This window comes from Spea bombifrons, chromosome 11 (assembly GCF_027358695.1).
Source record: "Spea bombifrons isolate aSpeBom1 chromosome 11, aSpeBom1.2.pri, whole genome shotgun sequence".
NCBI lineage: Eukaryota > Metazoa > Chordata > Amphibia > Anura > Pelobatidae > Spea > Spea bombifrons.
The window spans coordinates 25,849,011-25,871,219 of NC_071097.1; the positions used below are offsets into that span (position 1 = coordinate 25,849,011).

Here is a 22,209-nt window from a genome sequence, read left to right on the forward strand (position 1 = left end):
AATCCGCCCCGAATCCAGGCTTATCCAATCGAATGCAGAGAAGAGGATTACCTCAGCACGCACGTTGAATTAGACGCTGTAAGAAGTAACTGTGGCACATGAGCACACGGTGCACGAAGATACATTGATTTCAACATTTTCCTAACGTTATAAAGTAACAGAATAATAGAATTTGCATAGTGCGGCGTTCTGATTCTGTAGCGAGCTAAAAAGTAATTTAAATTTGGTTTATATGTTTACTGGGATTGCATAACTCCCAAGTGTCCAACTGAAAAAGAAGCAGTCCCTCTTTGGCAGGAAGACCACATTGGCCGTGTTTTCCAAGACATGTATAATTTTCACATGTTGGTAAGGGGCTCAGGTAAAGTGCTGCCCTGCAGTGTGTGGAATGTGTAAATGTATGTGTCATGCAGAGCCTGCATTGGCCTAACACAGGGGATTGGTGTTGGAAGGGTTACTCTCGCCTGATGTGTTTTGCAGCCAACAATTCGTCCTCTTAAGCCACACAGACTGACCGACACCTTCTACAAACCAGAGCTCTGCCATAACTTCACTCCGGTTCAGTCACCATTAGTCCCTATAATATAAAATTTGGGTTGATGTCTTCTACTCTGGGTTTGGGTCATCTTGAGCATGCAATGGGATCCGTCAATCTTAGACGTATGTGAAGATATGTAGTCAATATGTGTCTTATACTAAGATCTAGGCTTGGGGTGTCTCTCTGTGACACTGGAGGGGTGAAACATCTCACCGGGGGATATAATTGACTGTTTTTCATAGAGAACTTCTGGAACTTTCTATGGATTTGTAACCACCGATAACAATCCTACCCAGCGAAGACATTGAGGTTCCCGCAGATGACCTATATGTGTTTTGTATAATTAGGTTTTTCTGTGTTTCTCCTTGTTTATTTTTGCAAACTGTGTTGTATACTATGTGTCTAAATTGTTTTGTAACCAAAAGTAATCCACTAAGTTTTGTTCAGCTAACCAAATTAGTTGTCTCTAACCGAATGCCCCAAAAGTTTAAATCACCCTAATTTAACTGTAAAATATACTTAATAAGGAATCTGACAGCAGATAAAAATCATTCGGGTCATCAGGTCTGCCCATTCTTCCTCATGTAAAGACTCAGATCTCAATCAGCGCTTGTCACAGGATAGCTTTATTCCTGTCCCATGCATGTTTAAATTCCCTTACAGTATTAGCCTCTACCACATCTGCTGTTAATCCACCATCCCTTTTTTTTACCAAAGTAAAACTTTCTTTCATTTCATAACTAACCCTCTAGTTTTAGACTATGGTCTCTTGTTCTAACATTTTCTCCTTCCTTGAAATAAACTCTCCATTAGTACTTTGTGAAATACCTTTCAGTATTCCATATATTACTATTTACATAACTATTATGTTCTCGTAGATTGCAGTGAGTAATTTTATGTTGTTTTTTTATTTTGGACTAAAGTTAATTTCCATGTAAAACGATAATACTCATAACAGCATACTGTAGCCCTTTCCTTTTCAGATTTGCAGCAAATATTGATCAAGCGCTGCACAGTGTGAAGTACATCTGAACAATTCTCCCATACAGATGGATCACCCAGGCAGTAAGGTCATTTTTTATGCAGACTGTGTCATTTTGATGTTTTCACAATCCTTCATCTTATTACCTAATTTATTACAGAAAATTGAAGGGTTCAGTAGCCTCTCTGGAATTAAAGTCAATTATGACAAGTCTGATATACCTATATTAATCTTTGTACTCGCAAAGGAAAGTACATACAAATTAACACTGTCTATAGGAATATCTAGGAATAAATAACATTATTCTATGTTGCGCTAATTTTTGCCACTCTGTCATCACTATAACAAGACACTTTCTTCCATAGAACATATTTTTCACAAACTATTGGTTAATAAGTGCCATTTATAGTAGTTATTGTTTGTGATTCCTGTTCCCCCTCATGTATTTCCCCTTGTACAGCACCCCTTATCACCCCCAGACGAACGGGTTATTTGAGAGGTTCAATGGAACGCTGAAGCAACTGCTTCGGACGTTTGCTACCTCTGACCGGGACTGGGAGAAGTACTTGCCACACCTCTTGTTCGCGTACCGTGAAGTGCCACAAGAATCTACCGGGTACTCCTCTTTTGAATTGGTTTATGGGAGGCAGGTACGGGGGCCCTTAAGGAGCCATTGGGAGGGGGAAGTAAATACCAAAGGTACCCCGGTAGTACAGTATGTATTAACCCTCAGGGAACCGCTGAAGGACCTCACCGAAATGGTTCGGGGAAACCTTCAAGTCGCACGGAGGCGGCAAAAACGGTGATACGATCGCACCTCCCGAGACGGCACTCTGCAAGTCAGACGAAAAGTTCTTGTCCTCAAGCCAAGTACGGCCGATATGCCAAAAACTGAAATGACCAAGTCTCCATTTATAACAAGCATACAGGCAGCAAACACCCCCTTATCTACCAGTCAGCTAGATGGTGACAGGTACAAACATTGACGTGTTCATTATCTGTGGGAACCTTTGTTCTTTCAGTTACACCTTTCCTATACTGATTGTTTTGGGACGTGCTATGTGGTTAAAGGGAGACTCTAGCTATCATTTGCACTTTAAAGCGTATGATGGCCCTTTAAAACTACATGGTGTCCATTTTTGAACGCATGTGAGGATTCTGCAGAATCACTTTATATGTATTTGCCCCTTCTCTCGCCTTCTTGCTGTTTTCCGTGCAGGACATGTTTTGGGCCAAAAATATCTCCCTTTGTGTGATATATTTACCACCATCAGCTCCAGCGCTGGCTCTGTGAATGTTCGGTTCAGACCCCTGTGTGCATGCATGGAAAGCGCTTGGTTGCAAAGGGAACTCTTTCCTGGCATTGATTGGCTGCTTCAAGCAACTAATCAGTAGCAAGAAACCTCAGATGAAGGCAGAAGAGGGCAGTTGCCCCTTTTCTTTATGGGGTCTCCATTGATTCTCAAATACACCTATGAGATTTGGTATAACTGTCCACACTTGGGACCAGCCGTCTGCTGCTACTGACCAGCGTTAAAAGCGGGTGCTGCATGGGATGATACATGCATGTACTGCACATGCAATTTGCATTAAGCATGCCCAGAGCACACTAGAAAGATAAATGTCAGAGCAGCGTGCATGCGTACATACATACATACATACGTACATACATGCATACTTGACGTGCCCAGGGAGACACCACAATCCCACTAAGCCAAGAAAACATACTTTACACTAAATTTGAATGCATTTTATTTAATGGAAATGTATAATCAGAAGACATGATCAGTCATGTTAATAAATCATAAGCCACAGTAAAACAAATCACAAAATGATAAGTGGAGCAAATGCCTTTTAAATTCATGTTCAATAGGTCACTAAAGGTGATAACAAAGGCGCTCACTGCTATACTTTAGTAATGCTGTGTAACAATCACCATAATGTATCGCATTTTTAGTTATTAAAATGATAGTAAACTCAAATGGATATATTTAAACATCAGAATGCTTCCCTTCTGGTACATTGTACTTAATCCAGAATTGAAGCAGCCAATCACTGGCAGGAATGTGCTGCTGACTCGCAGTTGCTATCCCATGTGCAACAAGATGTGTTCGGCCGAATACATTTCCTCCACGGAAAATAGCAGTGGGACAGGCAGAGAGGAAAATGCATATGGTGGGATTCTGCAGAATGCCCCCATGCTTTATCGAGGGGAACATTACGTACATTTAAAGGGACCTCTCAGTAATCATGTGCATTAAACTGAACAGTCTGTAAAACAGTCTTCATGCAGTTGTGCAATCCTGAGAAACAGAACTAGACCCTCCCACAGCAATATTTATCCAGCACAGCAAGAGTTAAACCCTAATTGTCCCCACTGCCTGGCTGGGTCTGTTAACGTCACTGATGTTCAAACCAAGGGTTCTGATTGGCTGGAATGGCAATAGTTGGGCGGGTGTTGTGACCACATGAGCTTCTATTGACATGCACTGTAACAGCAGATCTGACAAGTGTTTCACACTCTTTATATGTCTCATACCTAACGGTTGTTGGGCTGTTCACGACACCTTGAAACTTTGCTTGATTTCTTTTATACTTTAGCCCCCTGAATCCCCATTTACCCAATCGGGCATTTTAATTACCCAGAGACCAGGCCAGGGGTAACTGCTTTCCTTGGTGTAAATGAATGGATACCTCCTCCAGTTTGCTTTGGAGATCTCCGTATACGTCCGATACCGTCTCTAAAGGTGTATAGATGTGTCTGTGTGATCCCAGTTTGTGTTGTTGAGGACATGTAAACACAGCGTGTGTAAGTCACTGTATGTCCGTGGCGTGCTGTACTGGAACGCCCACAGTGGAAGGGGGGGGTGGAGGGGAAGGAAGAAAGGAGAGAGCTTTTGAAAGGCGCACCATTTTGAAAAGAATCAAAGACAATTTGAAAGGAAGACCTTTTCAGAATAAATGGTATGTTATTTCGTAATCTTTCCCTCTCAACGCCTAGCCAGGTTCTGGTGTTAGTCTCCCCCGCAGCTGTACCCTTTGTCGAGCTGCCTCCGCTCCCAGGTTGGTCTGTTTCTCAAACACCGGGAGCTTGTGCACATGCCTGGCAGCTATTATATTGCATGTATGTATGTAAATATATATATATATATATATATATATAGATAGATGGATAGATATATACAGGCAATGTAATATATATATGTATATATAGCGCCAGCAGATTCCGCAGCTCTTTTACAAAGAGGGCAGTGAAAATATTTAACAAAGGCAATCTCAAATTGATGATAACATTAGCGGTGTAATAGTGTGTGCGTTACGTGCCAGAAGTCCTGCATTTCATCTATTTATCCAGAGACAGCGATATCTTGTCCCGGTTGCTAGTCCTGCCTGTAAGGAGAGGGAGAGATGCAGAATAGAGAGGAGGAGGGGGTAGTGAGAGAGCTGAGTTCAGGGTTTATCCAGGGCTCAGCCTATCAAAGAGGGCCAGGGGAGGGGGGAAGGGGGTATTCCGGCTGGGGTAGGGGAGCTTCAAATTTCAAACTGGAGAGTGAGAGTACTTCAAGCAGCAGCACTCGGGCTACAGGGACAAGGTATGTGATACAAAGGGTGATATCCAAAGCGCACAGCCACACACCTCCGATATGAAACATGGCCAACGAGGGATACTTTTGTTTTAGGGGCTGTATGTGTAGCGGACTTTAGAGATACTTTTAGGTGACTTTGTAAATTATTGGCAGCCCTGTTTACCTAATGTATCGGTTCATCTTAGTCAATTCTAGTTTTGGCATACCCTTTGTTTATATGTCCTGTTAGAAGAGCTTTGTAAATTGTTGGCGCTATGTAAATAAAAGATAAGTAGAATAAGAAGAAGACATTTAGAATAATTTTGTTATTTACAAACAATAATCTCTGAGCCACATTTTCTGCTGGCTTTATACACGAACACGTGATCGGACAGAGGGATTTGGATTCCAAAGAGGGACTTCCCATCCAAAAAACTTGGGACACTTGGGAGGTGCACAGCCATCTATCACAGGACGGAGAAGTGAAAATGAACCAGGAGCCAGATCTCTGACCCAAAGTCCTGCTCTTTCATAAGGTTAACCCAACAGTCCCCACTCCATTCATTCATTCATTTAACCACCTCTAGCAAACAGCAACTCTGTGACACAGTGCTAACAGTGTTAACGCTTTCAGTGCCACAATACACAAGATTAAAAGCCTCGCTGATAGCGTCAAGCAAAACATTGCCCCTATACAAATGTTAACATCATTACTTAACCCTTTGAACGTGTGAGGGCAGATCAGTGATCCTAACCCTTTCAGTGCCAAAGTGAGGATGCGTTACCTAGAAAAAAGTAATGCAATGCAACAAGGCTTTTAGGTGAATTACATTTAAAACCAAAGTAGTTTTATTAATATTAGATGATTCAAGCTTTTTCCTTTTCTATGGCAACAATCTATCAGTGCCTGCTTTGTGTCATGTGACATGTTCTTGGGGGGGAAAAGAATGAATTAAACAAATTTACAAAATAGGCATATCTAACAAGACTAGGAATTACTAAGAAGAAGTCCCTATTAAAAGAACACAATTTAATGGATAACGTGGAAGATTTTTAAAGTTACACAGGAGGTCTCGGGCAGGGAAGGGCAGGGCTGGGGCGGAAATTACAGAACTACAAGGAAACTTCATTGTGGTGCAGATTCCAGTGGGGTTTGTAGAACCACCATCACCTCTTTTTCTAATGGTTCTGTTTCATTAATAGCATAGCTTCTGTCTGTACACGTGATTTAATGAAGATTTATTTTATTTAGCACACAGATTTGCCGTCTCAGCTGGTACATGAGCTTAAGATATGCTGCGGATAATGTGGCGCAATATCTCTGCCTATACATTAAGTAAGCAATAGTTGAGAGTCGACAGAACTCAGTGACCGTATTAGAACGTGTTAGGTCAGCCCTATATCTCTTTGATTTGTACGAAGATACCGGTGGATGTTCCGGTGACTCCTAGATACATGATGGAATGCAGCCCTTTAGTGTGAGTTTTCAATAAACCTCACTGGTTTAAAGGTAAGATCTTATCACCCTGTGCATGGCCTGTAGGCAGGCATATGAGAATATATGTATCTATACAAAGAAATGTAGACACTTTCAAATGGTGATATCCGCATTACAATATGACTAGGGCTTCTCAGCAGGGGTATAGCGACTCCTCCTTTATGCCTTGAAGCTTTAATGCATATGATAGCTGAACGTCCCCTATGTATTTGCACTGTGTCCCCATCCCCCAGCCTCTTGGCTTACAGGAGATGTATTTGGCCAACATACCTGTGCGCATGTACGGTACACTTACTTTCAGCCAGCTCCAGCAATAGCTTACAGGAGATTTTCCAATAAGAGCTCCATGCACAGAAAGTGTTCCAATTGATTTCAATCAGAGTGTTTTCCTGCCAGGGATTGACTCCTTCAAGCGAAACCCAGAGAGCAGAAGGGGTGGTTTAATTGCTTTTTTTTTTTCTTACAAGTACAGAACGCATATTAAAGAACTTACAAGGTACTTTAATATGCATTCTTCATTTGTAGGGCTATATGGGATATTACACTGTCCCTTTAAAATGGCCATAAACATTTATGCTGGTACATAATCTAGAAGACAGCCTGGTAATATTAACTAGAGTAGAACCCGGTAAACATGTCTGCATACCCCAGGTGGGAGTGAAAGTGCCAAAAAACGTACCTTTTAGCTCAGTTATTATTACTTGCGGTATGTGACCCCTTGGGCCAACAAAGGGAAAACACGGCCATGGACTGTGAATGAATCTTAAATTGAGACGGATAACAGAGTTGAAAAATTTCCTTAAGTTTGTGTAACATATATTTTTGCACAAACCTCAGCAAATGACATGAAGACAGTAATGACACTGATACGCAACTATATTGGAAGAGGATGATACTGATGTTCTTTAATTGTTTAAATATATGTTTTGATCATACCAGGCTTACCTGAAGAGAATGGAAGTTTGTGAAGATATGTCTATGGAACTACAGTTTTGTAATATGCGAAAACGTCAGTGTATGGGTGATGTGGCAGAGCATCCCAACAATGTAAGTGCGCTCCTCTGACCCGACCCATTGTGAATAAGGCCCTTAGGGTTGTCTAATGTTATAATCACAAGCAACTTACTGCTTACTTACTTCTTTGATGTGAACACAGAATTGCTCATTTTTATTTATTAGATTTAGAATGGGTTAAGAACTTGAGCATTCATTAAATCTCTGCTTTAAATTCTTCTGAGGTTTATGTAGAAGCAGGTTCTCACTGTATTGAATTGGCTAAAGATTTAAACCACGCGTTTTGCAAAGTTTTTGTTAATCAGCGTTACATGAATAAACTTCTAATCTGCCAAATTTCTAATTGGAATATTAAACAGCACATGTTTCACTTCTTGTTCTTGGTTGGATGTATGCTTAACGTAATGAGGGGACCCGAACGTGGAGTCATAGTTACTAGAATCTTGCCATTATGCCGCCAATCCCACTCATACAATGAAGACAGGCAAGCTTTGCAAGCCATTTCAAGACTAACTGCATTTTCAGGATGGGAGAGTGATCCATGGTCTTGGAGTGGGCTCCCCATTGTGTGCACTCTCCCCCAACTGTACTAAAATGGTGGTCTATCCACCTGCTGGCACGGACCTCTATGCTTTCTATGTAGTCTGCATGCCACCTCCTGTTGCTGGTTGCCAAGTACTCAGTGATATTTAAAATGCCTGCCGTGAAACCCATTTTTTTTAACTTGTTCACACTTTTGTTGAGTTCTCTACCAGTTTTAACATAATTAAAAATATTTAGATTGATTCACTGCTCTGAGTACACTGGGGTAGGAATAAGGAAGGAACTCCGGTTGCTTCACTTATCCTAAAAAAAATGGGGTCTAGAAAACTGTCTGGCAGTAGAGAATGGAAGGGTCACTCTTTAATCATTTAGCATTTTCACTTTATTTTATTCTTGTCATTGACGCGTTATGTGTTATGCTATGTTAACAACTAGACCGTAAAACAATAAAAAAAATCCTTACTGTAAATTTACAAGTTTATATGGCTTAGGTGTCAAAGTGTGAAGTTCACTAACAGTGAAAACCTACTTTGTTGACATTTGACATGCTATTTATCGGTCACGTTACGGGTTATAAAATGTACTTCTGTAAATGGAATGTAAGAAAGGGCCAAATTCAGTGAGTATCTCCTGCTGAATAATGCAGAGTAGCATCACCAAGCAAACTATACATACTGCAGGACCACCTTATCGGCCCTGGCAGGAAAACCTTGCTAATGTTGGTCTTTTTCTTTGCTTTCCTCCCCAGACCATGGTTAGGTGCATTTACTAATGGCTAAATTGTCTCAATGATAATCCATAATTAAAAAAATCCTCAAATATCATGTTGATATTGGTGTTGGCTCAACTCACCAAAAACATTTCCCAAATGTTCTAGATTGAATTAAATCCTTACACTAACCTGCCTTGGGAAACAGCCTCCCAGCAGAAGTGATAGAGACTAAGCAGTGAAGGGATTTAAACATGCATTGGATAGGCATATGGCTATCCAGAATCTAAGACGAGACCAATAATTTATTAAGGTCTGAGCCTGTACATCAGGAAGAGATCAGGTTGTGTTAACTAGGGTCTACCTTCAATCATTTTTTTTGGTCTACCTCCCTCCTCTGTTATACAATTCATATTTTATTATTTCATTATTTCACTTAGTCGTGTCTTCTTGGACCTCACCAAAATCCAATACAAAGCATTATTTTAAACTGAGAAGAACACAAACTATATTCCTTTATACGCTGTTGTCTGCCTTGTTATTGGGAGAGAATATTAAGTAGCCATTAGGAAAACGCTGTTCTGGCTTTCAGGCCATTGAGTCCTGTCTAGAAAAGTTTCCATAGCTACTCAACAGCTCTGTAAGCCAGATGTGCTCCACATGCCAGGCGCATCGTGCTTCCAATAGATAAGTCTTTTAAGTGGTTTGCATGTATTTGCCATCAATATTAGGCCTTCACTGGAACTTAATGAGATAATGTATTAACCACAAAAAGGGTGGAGCAGGTCGCCATTAAGGTTAATCTGGTAAATCCCAAAGTGACCATGTTCTCACATTGTTACGATTGAGACCTCTGTATGCATCATTTGTCCTCAGATCCATACCATCCATCTCTCTATTTTAATCAGATATTAGAAGCATTATGTATTTGTTATCTATAAATATGTCACTGTTTATGTCTTAAGAGAACCATGAGATTGTGGAGCTAAAGCTTTAAATTATTTTTGATCTAATCACCAGAGCAAGCCATTATTCCCTGGGTTTCCCACGCTCCTTTGGGATGATGTGACCCCTTTGGAAAATATGGGCTTGGTATAAACATTTAAGGAACAGCATTAACAACAATTGTAATTAAAAAAAAAACTATTGAGACAATACGTTTCATATAAACCTTTTTTTGTTATTTGTTTTTTTTAAATGGAATTCATAGTTTAAAATATTTTTTTCATTATCTATTTTTATGTGTCTGATGTACAAGATTTAAGGCTCCAGCTCTTGGATGGGCTCCACGGTTACTAGACCAGAAGTAATTTTGATGGTATCTTGGAACATTTTCCAATGCTAAGTGCAAATGTATATTCCATTAGTGCTTGCTGTGGGAGCTCTCGGCCACCAGTGGATTAAATGATTCACATCTAATCCTAAAATGAAGGGTCACCTGTCCAAAAAAAAGAGGAGAACTTCTCTGGATAATCCCCTCAATACTTTGAGTATTATTCATATATTTTACATTAGACATGGTTGGTTGACTGTGCGAGATAAGTATATGGGGGAGAAGTGTTCACGTTCACCTTGACTTGATGCATGACTGCTCTTAGATCATCATTAAAAAGATATATACAGATGGAAAGGTTAAATGTGTAGCTAGTGACAAGTTACAAAGACGTCTGAGCTGGCACTGGCCCCGAAACATTGACTTCTTTCTAGAATCCATTCCTGCTGTGTTCTCGGCTACACAGAACGGCTTTATTTTACTTCTTTAGTTGGACATTCCTTACGAGTAAACCAGAACGTTCCTGGGGAAACTCATTTTAATGGGCAGATATTGTTTTTCATTTCTGGAAAATCATTTCTGGAAGCACTTTGCCTCTCAGTGGTTAAAGTGTCATTAGAACTAATGGCTCTATGCGAAGGGCATCTTAGATGTAATGTAAGAAAGTTTTACTTCACTGATAGGGTGGTAGATAAGTGGAACAGCCTCCCAGCAAAAATGGTAGAGGGTATTAGAGTGAGGGAATTGAAACATGCATGGGACAGGCATAACGCTATCCTGAATCTAAGAAGAAACCAACGACTGATAATTGTCTGATTCTTTACATAATTACTGAAGCTCCTGCCAAGTACACGCTGGTCAAAACTGATTTTTCAAATGTGTGTCTACAGTATATGCAAGCATACAACCTTTGTGTTCATGTTTTTGTGTAGAAGCGACAATGCACTGGATTGGGAAGCCTTGCCAATGGAGATGGCCTCTTATTCAACCAGTTTAATGAATGTGACATGCTATACTGGCAAATGCAGATTTCCACCGAACAAACAAAGTCTATGCCTGGATTAGTCCCGAAGCCTGAGATACAGATGGACTGTATGGTATGGTTACTTTCCTAGGACACATATCTGTACATATTGCTGCATCTATGTAGCTTTGTAATGGTTTCCTCCAGTAATACCTTATTATTTTTTAATTAGGCTTTTGAAAATCAGGAAAGTGGTGCTTCTACGCAGCCTTGCCAGAGATGTATTGCCGGGGAATCTGTAAGTATATTAACACAAACAAAATCCTACCAGTTCATCAACTAGATCTGTAAAGTATAGTTAATAAAAAATAGCAATTATGTTCTTGAGAAATAAGGCAATGGAAATGATAAAGTGAGATGAATCGCCTTCCTCATGGGCAAGCAGTAGGCTTAAAATGTAATTAGAAATGAAACATTTTTCAATGCATTTTAAGAAGCCGGGCACATTGAAATAATAAAATAACATTTTATGTTGATTTGACTAAGTAAATATTGAACATACAAATAATGAGTGTGGAGCGGGGAGAAAGTGCGAGTGGGTTTTTATCTTTGTAGCGGTATTGATTGCATATCTTAACATTGGAAAATGCATTGCTCAGTCTCATCTATTATTTTCATTGTCTGAGTCTCCAGAATGATGAGCATTTAGATAAAGCAGGAAAGGAAGCTGGTAACTATACCTACATGGCGTATCAGTGTGGGGAGCTGTGTAACAATGAACCCCTGTTAAGCTGCATGTTGAAATGAATTACATTGTGTACAGTGTGTATCAGCATTGTGTAAAGTCACTGACCTGTATTTATGTTTTATGTATAAACTATGTATTCTGGCCTAGGCTGGAAGGTCCAGTGTGACGGCAATCTCCTGCTGCAAAACCAGGAGACAGATCGTCTTCTCGGGCGATCTGCGCCTCTGCTGTGCTGCTGCACAATGGGCCAGTTCCAAGGGAGACCTCCCAAACCGGCCAATTTACACCAGTAAGCCTGGACTGGCTTTATTACAACCCTCTGTGAGAAAATCTATTTTTACACATAGTTACCATCGTGCTTGAGGACTCATCGGGGTTTGACCTGAGTCTCTGGGTGAAGTCCTGCATCCCTTGGTCTCTGGCTCACTTTCTTCTTTCTCAGGGCATGGGAGAGGTGTGTGGCCACACCCACTCTTGCCCATGGTCACACCCACTGCCGCCTGTGTTCTGCCTCCTCTCTGCTGCCTGCACAGTTTCTCTTACTAAAGGCTGCCTGGGGCTAGCCCCACCCCCCACATTAAGCCACTCCCCTAGAAGGGGACCAGAATGATTTTTTAAATTGGGCTTGATGCCACATGTGAATTAACCTGGGTGCATTCAAAATAGTACATTCATTATGTTTTTTTGCATGCACCAAGGTTAACACAGATGGGTGTCCTAATGCAGGGGCGTCCAACCTGCGGCCCTCCAGCTGCTGCAGGACTACATCTCCCATCCTCCTCAGCCAGCCCCATAGCTGAAATGGAAGCTGAAAGAGCATTAAGGGAGATGTAGTCCTGCAGCAGGTTGGACGCCCCTGTCTTAATGCTTTCATATAGTTAAGATAGCATTTCAGCCATATCATGGTTCGGCTCCTTCTAGAAAGTGAATTGGGGAACAGGCACATTTCAAAATGATGGACGGGAACAAGGATTAGTGTTTATTAATGCTGCAACAATCATGAATATTAAATTAGTCATTTGGCAGCTTAAAAATTGTATCAAATATTTGACATCTTCTTCCAAAAAGGGTACTCATATAAGAATACAATGATGATCGATGAGATGTTCTTTTTTTTTATTACGTTTAATTAACTAAATTATGAACTTAAAATGATTTCATAATTCTGACAGTAAATTCCAATATTTTGATCACAGCTAAGAGATGAATAAAGCATATTTATTTACACATAAAATGCATTTAGATCTGTTTAATAATTTATTTTCTCAACCTTCCAGGGTCACATCAACCATATCCTCGGGCTGTAGAGTGTCTAGAGCTGCGTAATGTATTTGGAGCTGTGTCCAGAAGAGAGAATATTGGTGAAATTCAGCATAATTCCTGATTTTACCACTGAATGAAGATTTCGCTATGAGCTCACTACCTCCACCATTTATATGTGTCACAAACTGTATACCATACACTTGGCCAAGAAAAACATTCTCTCTGCGCAACCACTTAAACTGCTGGCAGTGGCGGTGGCAGAATTTGATCTCTTTTCTATACAGGTTTTTTACATTAGAAAATAAAGCAATTAACACACACTCCTTTTAAGCTAATAAAAGGCTTTATAAATCTAAAATGTTTAGGGTTTTGATACCACTATTTTTTCCCCAAAAGCTTTTATGTGCAGGGCATTAACACAACCTTCTATGTAAAGGGAAAATAATAATATGGATAACCATTATTTTTTCAATATTTTTATAAAAGGGCTTTAAAGTTCAATTGTTGATTATTGTACTAGTCCAATATTTCATTTCATTAACCCAAATTTGGGTTTGTGGGGTTTTTTTTAATAACAATGCTATGAATTAATATTTTTGTAACTTTTAAAAAATGGCATTTATTTTTAAATTCTCCACTTTTGCTAAGTTTTTGACAATTGCCTGATTAGTATATATAACTGTAACTGTGGATGATGGTTGTGAATATTTTTCAGGCAGTATTTTTATACCATGGTTAATAAAACATTTTACAAAGACTGAGTGATTTATTGTCTTTGATTCCTACTGAGAAGAACATGCAAATTAAGAATAGACAATAAATAAAATGCCAAATTTAGATTTAATACTGCACACTAAATGGTTAATATTCCAATTTAAATTGGATCTGTCATACTTGATGATTTTTTTTTAAAACTACCTTTATCTTGTTCATTTTGTTTTTCAATCAATTCAATTATTGTAGAAGTATTTGGAATGGAAGGAATAGCCTTATTTTTTCTCATGGCCCAATGTATTGGGATTATTATTAGTATTATTATCTTTTATTTATATAGCACCAACAATTTATGCAGCGCTTCTTACATCACATAAGTTAAAGGGGTATGACAAGACTAGAATTGAAAGACTAAGACAAATAGATACATCAGATGGATGTTAGACTCATTCGGCCCCCTCCTCACCCAAGAAGTCACAAACTGATTGCTGCAACACCCTTTCTTGGTTAGTATTTACTCAGTATTGTACCTTAAGTGGGCCGGGTGCCACTCATCAGGGGGGTGCCCAGTGGCCCGACCTTCGCCTAACACGGGCCCGCAGCTTACCGCTGGTCTATATAGGAAGGTTAGTTGTATGTGAGTACAAGGCAAGACTAGCTCCAGACAAACCCGGATGGTGAGTGGGCATACTGAAATGAGATTCCGTTGTTCCCAATTAAGGAAGTGGATTGTATTGATACAGTTTCACCTAAAATGTGTTAGTTTGTTTTTTCAACCTGCCATGCCTAGTAAGTTATGCATATTCCTAAACTAAAAAGGGTTGTAGTAAGGCCACCTTCCAGTAGTCCAAGATGGGTTTCTTTCAAGATAGAACCAAGCTCTGACTTTACGTCCTGTGGCTATATATGGATTTGGACAGATTCTTTTCTCATTCTTCTTGATTTATGTATGTGAAAAATTATTCAATTTACATGTTGTATTGAACCCATTTTTTGTACTACAGAGGGATACATTAGTGGGATGCTAGGTTTCTCTGAATTGCAGGTAATCACAGTGCTCTAATAGGCAGAACCTAACTATCAATTCTTATACTGGTTAGGATTGCTATTTGTTAAAAAGACATGTGTATAGTTGTCATTCTTACGTTCTCCACATTTCTCAATTTTAACTGCCAGCCAACACATCTCTTTATTGCACTAGGGTTGTTTTCAGGCTACTTACCCGCCTCCAAAAACATCCAATAACAAAAGTGGAGAATGCAGGGATGTCCTGCTTTTTCTCTTTGTTTCTTTTTATTAAGTTTGAGATATCCCACATTTCCTCAAGCTCGTAACCTTTTTCTTCAGATCTCACAAGATGATGTATTGTTTTTTTGTTGTCTGTTAAATTGAGCATCGCAATACCCCTCAAGCACTCGTCTTGCACTGCCAACATTTTTTTTAAAGCTATTAAGTCCTACAGTTACTGTTCGCTATATATATTTTAAATGGTATATAAAGCGTCAGCTATGTCCCAGTGAAAGGTTAGGTATCGATATTACTTATGCACAAATTGAAATATATATATATTATCTCTCTCCTGGTCATGGTTATCCTGCAAGGCGAACACCATACTACCAGGCAGTCTTTGGAATTGCTGAGGAATAGCAATATCGTTTATACTGCCTTTTTGGTCTATTAACTTTGGGCAACAAATTTAATTTCCCTTTCGATTCAGATAAAATTCGGAGGGTTTTTCCCATTCAGAAACAAAATTTGTTGTCAATCACCCTCACTCATTGCCTCTCAGACTCTCATTTACTTTATCTCAATGACTCCCTACCTTCTCTGCCGACCGCTTCCATGCTCCTGTATCTTTTTTTCTCCAGCTCCGCTTCTTCTCTTGCTTCTTCTTGTTCTTCTTTCTTCTGTCTCCTTTCTTCATTTGTTTCTCAGCGGTATCAGCTCTCGGTACTTGTACAGTAAGATGGAGCCTCTGTGCACACCTTCTGCCCGATTGGAGGAACAGGGGGTGATTCTGTGTTCAGGGGTGCACGCCATGGCTGAGACGAAGAAAAAGAACATGCAAGAGAAAAAGCAGAGCTGCAAAAAAGGAGACAGTCAGTGGTCAGTGGAGAAGGTATGGACAAATTGAAATTGAATGAGAGTGTTTGAGAGAGAGAGTGAGTGAAAGTGTGAGAGAGTGAATAAGGATGAGTGTGAGAGGAATGAAAGAAACAAATTCAATTGAAAATGTTTATCTCTCTACTTCGTTTTCGTTTTTTTCATGGGGTCCCTCCTCATTTTCAGACATTCATACGAAATAACAAAATTGACAGATTTTGCTAAAATTAAAATTTGTACGAATCCGAATGTACCAGTTTACTGGAGACTAGGTCTCCTTTATGCTGGAATACTCTTGGTAAAGTCTTACATGTGATTGTTTTCTTCTTACTTCTACTTATACCTCTTACTACACAACTTAGAACTAAAGTGAGAAAAAACAACTAAAAAAACTTCCACGATTCTGTGCAAAATCATCAAAACATCTTTTTCAATTTTGCAACTAATCTCCATAAAAAGTGAAATTACCCATAGAAATGCGTGTTTTTCATTGTTTGACAACCGATCATTTTGCTATTAGGAAACTTACCTGGGGTAACTCTGCATGGTGTATGTTTCCAACACAGGGTGTCATTCCTGAGAAGCACGTAAATGGCAGCTTCTCGTATTTAAAAGAAACATACACTGCTTTAAATCAGAAGTATGTGTCCCCAGAGACATCTCTTCCGTTTGATCTATTTTTGATTCAAATGTAAAAATTAAAAATTAAATCAAATGGTTGTAAGACTCCTATGGGAAAACATACTTCAGTTATAAAGTATTCCCAACAGATACACCGGGAATCTTACAGCTGTATTGTCTCATCTGTAGGTGGTCTTTTTATGTCAAACGTAATTAAAATGAATTGCTTTTAGTAAGCCCATACCACTGCATACAGATTTATGTGCCGTCTGGCACCTGCCTTCACATGCTTATAATGCTATGCAAATCTGGGAGGTTGATCACTGAAAGGTAGGGATTTTTTTCCTGTTAGATGACAAACAAAAAAAAAGGCATTTGATCACTTTATTAAAAATGGCCAAGTAAAGTGCTGGCATTACAGACAGACAATTAATGCTGATACTGAAACTTGGTAGAGCACAAATGTTGGTTTTGTTCTAAGAGACCTGTCAGTCAGCCTGGAAGAATCACTAGGGGGGGGAAAAGTGTCCTCCAAGGGACACACACAAGGTTTTCAGGATGATTTGCACATTGCTTAATGATATGCAGTATACATAGTTTACATGTTAGGAAAATGCAAAAATTAATGGAATTGGAGTGTATTTACAGGGAAGCATCTGATAGGGGGCACTATACAGCCCACCATATAAATAATCAGCATTTGTTAAGAAGCTTTGATTCATAGACATGTGGAAGGTAATTAGCACAGGCTGAAAGCAACAAACAGACACTTCTTAAAACTTTGTAACTCATCCAGAGATTCCATTATATCACTCAGAAAGCTCTGTACAATGTCAATTGTGATAGAATGACTATTATTATTTTTATACTGGTAAGAGGATCCTAATGGTCTGTTCTACAGTAGCTAACGCCTAAGGATAAAGAAGTATTATTCAAACATAAGGTTAGAGGAGGAAAGAAAAAAATGTAGCAGAACAGTTCTCTAAGTACTTCGGTCTTCAAGCTACCGGGGCCACAAGAATAGAGGACCAAGTTCTCCCTCCCTCACTGGTTCTAAATTTGATCTTAGTCAAGAGCAAGAGTATTTAATTGTTTTTAACTTAATGTGTTGTGTTCCCATATATAAAAAATAAGGTTGTGTCCTGTACACATGTTCTGTGCAGAGAACTAGCCACAATGGACTGAGCCGTAGTCTTCTTCCCCACCCAACTCCTGCCAAAATGGTCTCAACAAGGGTGTTTAGGAAACCACCAAAATGCCTTGGTTCTGTCTTGGTTGACCTGAACAAGGTTTTGGACCTCCTTCTGGGGAAGAACAGGCCAAAAACTGTGTTGCATGCTGATAAAATGGTCCAGACTCGCCATGCTTGCAAAAAACAGATTACCTTTTATCGTTTTCTTTTGTGCTGAAGTAAGGTTAAATAGGAAATTGGGTCCCTAATATTCTGGAGCAGCACTCTCATTAGGTCCCCAGTTTTTCACACTCCCAAAAGGGATCCCCTTCCTTGCCTCTCTGGTAAAACCAAAGGAGGGCTGGATCTTCTTGATCACCTTCAGAAAAGAGTGGACCTGAGGGCTCAATAAAGACATTAAGGACTTCCTTGCATTCTCAGCCTTAAGGATCAAGCTTTCTCTCTCTCTGGCATTTTTTTTTGTTTTTTTTTGTTTTTTTTTAATTTCTCAATACGAGAATTTTTCAATATGAGAGGCTTTGTAACTTGAACAATAAGGTGAACTAGGTTCTCCAAAATTATAGGACAACAGTAGATGTCACCAATATTCTGCTTCTGGGGCTGCACTTCCTGTGGTAGGATATGCCTCCCGTTCCTTCACTCCCTGGCAGAAGGGAGATGCAGATTTTCTAGGGTCTCCCTCAAAGTGGAAACCCCCTGATAACTTCAACAGGGTATGGTTCCAAAGGCACAACCCACCCCCTCCACCCAAAAGTCTTCAGGCACCCAGTTCCACTGTGGCGTTGGTCAGTGATTTCAAAATCAGTGTATGTCAAATCAATCACTCGTGCACAAAAATAAACAAAAACTGAGCAAAATTAAACACATGGCTAATATCATAGAAATTGTCCTCCATCCACCAACCATAGTCTAGGGCAATTTAAGAGGAGAGTGTAAGCAAATGGTGCATTTGAAGTGTCCTCTCTCACAGGCACTGTACTTAATCACAAAGACCAAGAACCAATACTCATTAGACCTCACCAGTAAAGAATAGAAAGAGTTTGAACCGTGCAATAACATTTGAGAACAGCAGCAAGCCACATATCTGCATGTCCCCATCTAGAACTTTAAAGGTTCTTTGCAAAATTTGCACTTTTTATACATTAAGCGCAGGGTTGTTTTTAAACATAAGTGTATTTTATTTTGCTTGATCTACTCTGGGTTTGTAGATATACCCTCACTGGCCACTTTATTAGGTACACCTGTTCAATTGCTTGTTGGCACAAATAGCTAATCAGCCAATCACATGGCAGCAACTCAATGCCGTTAGGCATGTAGATGTGGTCAAGACAACTTGCAGAAGTTCAAATCAAGCATCAGAATGGGAAAGAAAGGGGATTTAAGTGACTTTGAACGTGGCATGGTTGTTGGTGCCAGACAGGCTGGTCTAACTATTTCAGATACTGCTGATCTACTGGGATTTTCACGCACAACCATCTCTAGGGTTTATAGAGAATGGTCCGAAAAAGAGAAAATATCCAGTGAGCGGCAGTTTTGTGGACAAAAATGCCTTGTTGATGTCAGAGGTCGGAGGAGAATGGGCAGACTGGTTCAAGATGACAGAAAGGCAACAGTTACCCAAATAACCACTTGTTACAACCAAGGTATGCAGAATACCATCTCTGAATGCTGAACACATTGAACATTGAAGCAGACGGGCTACAGCAGCAGAAGACCTCACCGGGTGCCACTCCTGTCAGCTAAGAACAGAAAACTGAGGCTACAATTCACACAGGCTCACCAAAATTGGACAATGGAAGACTGGGAGAACGTTGTCTGGTCTGATGAGTGACATTCAGATGGCAGGGTCAGACTTTGACATAAACTTGAAAGCATGGATCTATCCTACCTTGTGTCGACGGTTCAGGCTGGTAGTGGTGGTGTAATGGTGTGGGGGACATTTTCTTGGCACACTTTGGGCCCCTTAGTACATTACATTATTTATAAAGCGCTGGCAGATTCCGCAGCGCTGTTACAGTCAGTAGAACAATTTCACATTCAGAAACACATACAATAACAAACTGGTGCAAAGGAGAGGAGGGCCTGCTAGCTTACAATGTAGTCGGTGGTTGAGGGGGAAGTGAGACAATAGGAGAGGACTGCTTGGATGGGAATGAGTTGATCCAATGATGTGTTGAAGCTGTTGATTGTTCAGATTACCAAAATCTCTGAGGAATGTTTCCAGCACCTTGTAGAAAGTATGCTATGAAGAACAGAGGCAGTTCTGAAGGCAAAAGGGGGTCCAACCCGGTACTAGCAAGGTATACCCAATAAAGTGGCCAGTGAGATATATATATATATATATATATATATATATATACATACATACATATCTATTGTGTGGTGGAAAGATTGTAAAGCCCATTAGATAGAACACTGTTTCCTCTGATACAGAAAACAATTGTAATTATGATCCCTCTGAATCTCCTAAATGAAATTTGAACCCTGCAGAGAGCACTTTCTGGAGTGCCTTTTGATATTAAAATTGAAGGAATTTGCAAATGACTTTACATTTCCAGAACTAAGTAAATTTGAACAAGGGGCAGATTCCCTTTACAGCACATTAGCTGCAGCAACAGATTTGAAAGTATGAATTGAACCATTTTCTAACCCCAGGCTGTTCATAAGATTATACAGCTCCCCGTCTGACTTGCACAAGAAGTTTGTAAGCTATCTTTTCCATTAATAATCACAGCCATGTCTGTAGATTATTTTGGTAATTACCTTTCATAAAAAGACTATTGAGAATGATCACAAATATGTCTTTGTCTTTTATAGTTCTCTTTCATAGTTAATACCAGATGTTTGAGATTCTTGACTTGAACAATTTATATCATATCTGCACAAGCTTCAAACACCTTAAATTATGACTCCAGGGTAATAATGCCTAATTCCGTACAAATTGGTGGGCAAAGTCTTCAAAGTTTAGGCAATGAATGTGAGCGTCGTTCTGCATGAGAGTTAAACATATATCTTACATATTAATAGCATTAATGGGAAAAGGCTCCATCATTAGAGAGTAACAATTACACGTGTCATAGGTAAACCTTTGTAATAAAGGGACGTTTATGACCTTACTAGGACCGTTGCTTGCACTATTAGAGACATATTTCATAAATTCAATATTTTAAAGGGTGTGAGAACTCTCGGGAATAAATATAAAATTCTATTCTCCAACAGATGGATAGAAATGAATACCTGATCAACGTGTCAAAGGACGATTTTAGATGTGTATCTTTTTAATCAAATGTGTGCCAAAGTGTTTGAAGAGGGGGGCAAGGGGCAATTTTGGAGACCATGATGGCACCGAAGTTGGGGGCCCTGGGGCAATTTTCGCACCAGGGCTCTGTGATTTCTAGTTACACCCCTGCACCGTCCCATGTTTATGTAATGGTGTTTACAGATTAAAGTTAAAAGAAGAAAGGGGGCATCAGAACAAGAAAGTCATTTTGTCACTTTTTACCAAAAATCAGATTCTTTCTCCCCAGGGTGAAATAGTCTCATACCCAAACATCTCCAAAACAACGACTGTCCAAAACATTAAGCACAAAATTGTATTTAGTTTATGTTAAACAGTGTGGAGGTGATGCTTTTCCTTTAAGGAATACATTGCCAACCTTAAGAAAAGCAATTCTAAGCAGCAGTAGTGTCTAGCCAGGCAAATAAATTGGATTTAAGTATATTATACTTTTGCTTTTTTTTTTTTTACCTCTCTCCAGGAAGAATTTCTTCTAAAAAACTAGGAATGCATGATAAATGTTGAGGAATCCAGGGTTTCAATAACGTAACACAATAAGTCATATACTTCTAACTTACTGCAACACGATAACAGTATAAAGAGCTTAACAACTAATAAAAAGAAAGGGGCTTCAAATTCTGTATTTCATGTCTGGTAAAGTTCATAAAAATGATAATGAGCTTGTGGTTTACTGTCAGTCGCTTACTGTTACTGTGCATTGAGGTTACAGTGGACCACCAGGTCCTCTGTCTCCTTCTTCTGGGATCTCACACCCCAAAATGGATCTCTTTCTAACCAAAAAGCCATTAAGAGGGCCAGATCTTCTAAGCAGGCCAAACACTCATATCTTCAAGGACAAACGGCAGCTAAAACACCAGCGGCCTCCCCTACCAAAAATCTCTTCAACGAACCAGATTAAAAAAAACAATTCTGAATCCATTTTTGTTGGGAAACAAGCCAAATCATTGTCATATGTGTACAACACAAAAGTATGTATGTAGTTGGACCTCTCTATCGCTTATGATTTAAATCTGTGCTATATTCAAAGTGACATATAACATATATAATTGCCGATAAAGAATCAAAAAGCTCTCCAGGCCCTGGCATTGGGATATGTAGATCTTGTGGGTCTTCCGTCAGTATGTAAGCTATATTGCAAACTCACATGATGGCATGTCCATGTTATGTGTGTGACATGAAAAGA

General features: G+C 39.5%; 1 protein-coding gene across 2 annotated transcripts; it reads left to right on the plus strand.

Moving 5' to 3' along the window:
* The first annotated feature begins 4,391 nt into the window (after positions 1 to 4,391).
* LOC128468470 (uncharacterized protein C10orf143-like) lies at positions 4,392 to 13,856 on the plus strand. 2 transcript variants are annotated; one of them, XM_053450207.1, is made up of 5 exons: positions 4,392 to 4,484; positions 7,524 to 7,631; positions 11,056 to 11,220; positions 11,320 to 11,385; positions 13,113 to 13,856. In XM_053450207.1, the coding sequence occupies exons 1-5, from the start codon at positions 4,482 to 4,484 to the stop codon at positions 13,140 to 13,142; spliced, it is 372 nt and encodes a 123-aa protein (XP_053306182.1). In that variant the 5' UTR covers positions 4,392 to 4,481; the 3' UTR covers positions 13,143 to 13,856. The 2 variants fall into 2 exon arrangements, with proteins under 2 accessions (XP_053306182.1, XP_053306183.1); XM_053450208.1 differs by lacking the exon at positions 4,392 to 4,484 and adding an exon at positions 5,036 to 5,113.
* Positions 13,857 to 22,209: the final 8,353 nt, after the last annotated feature.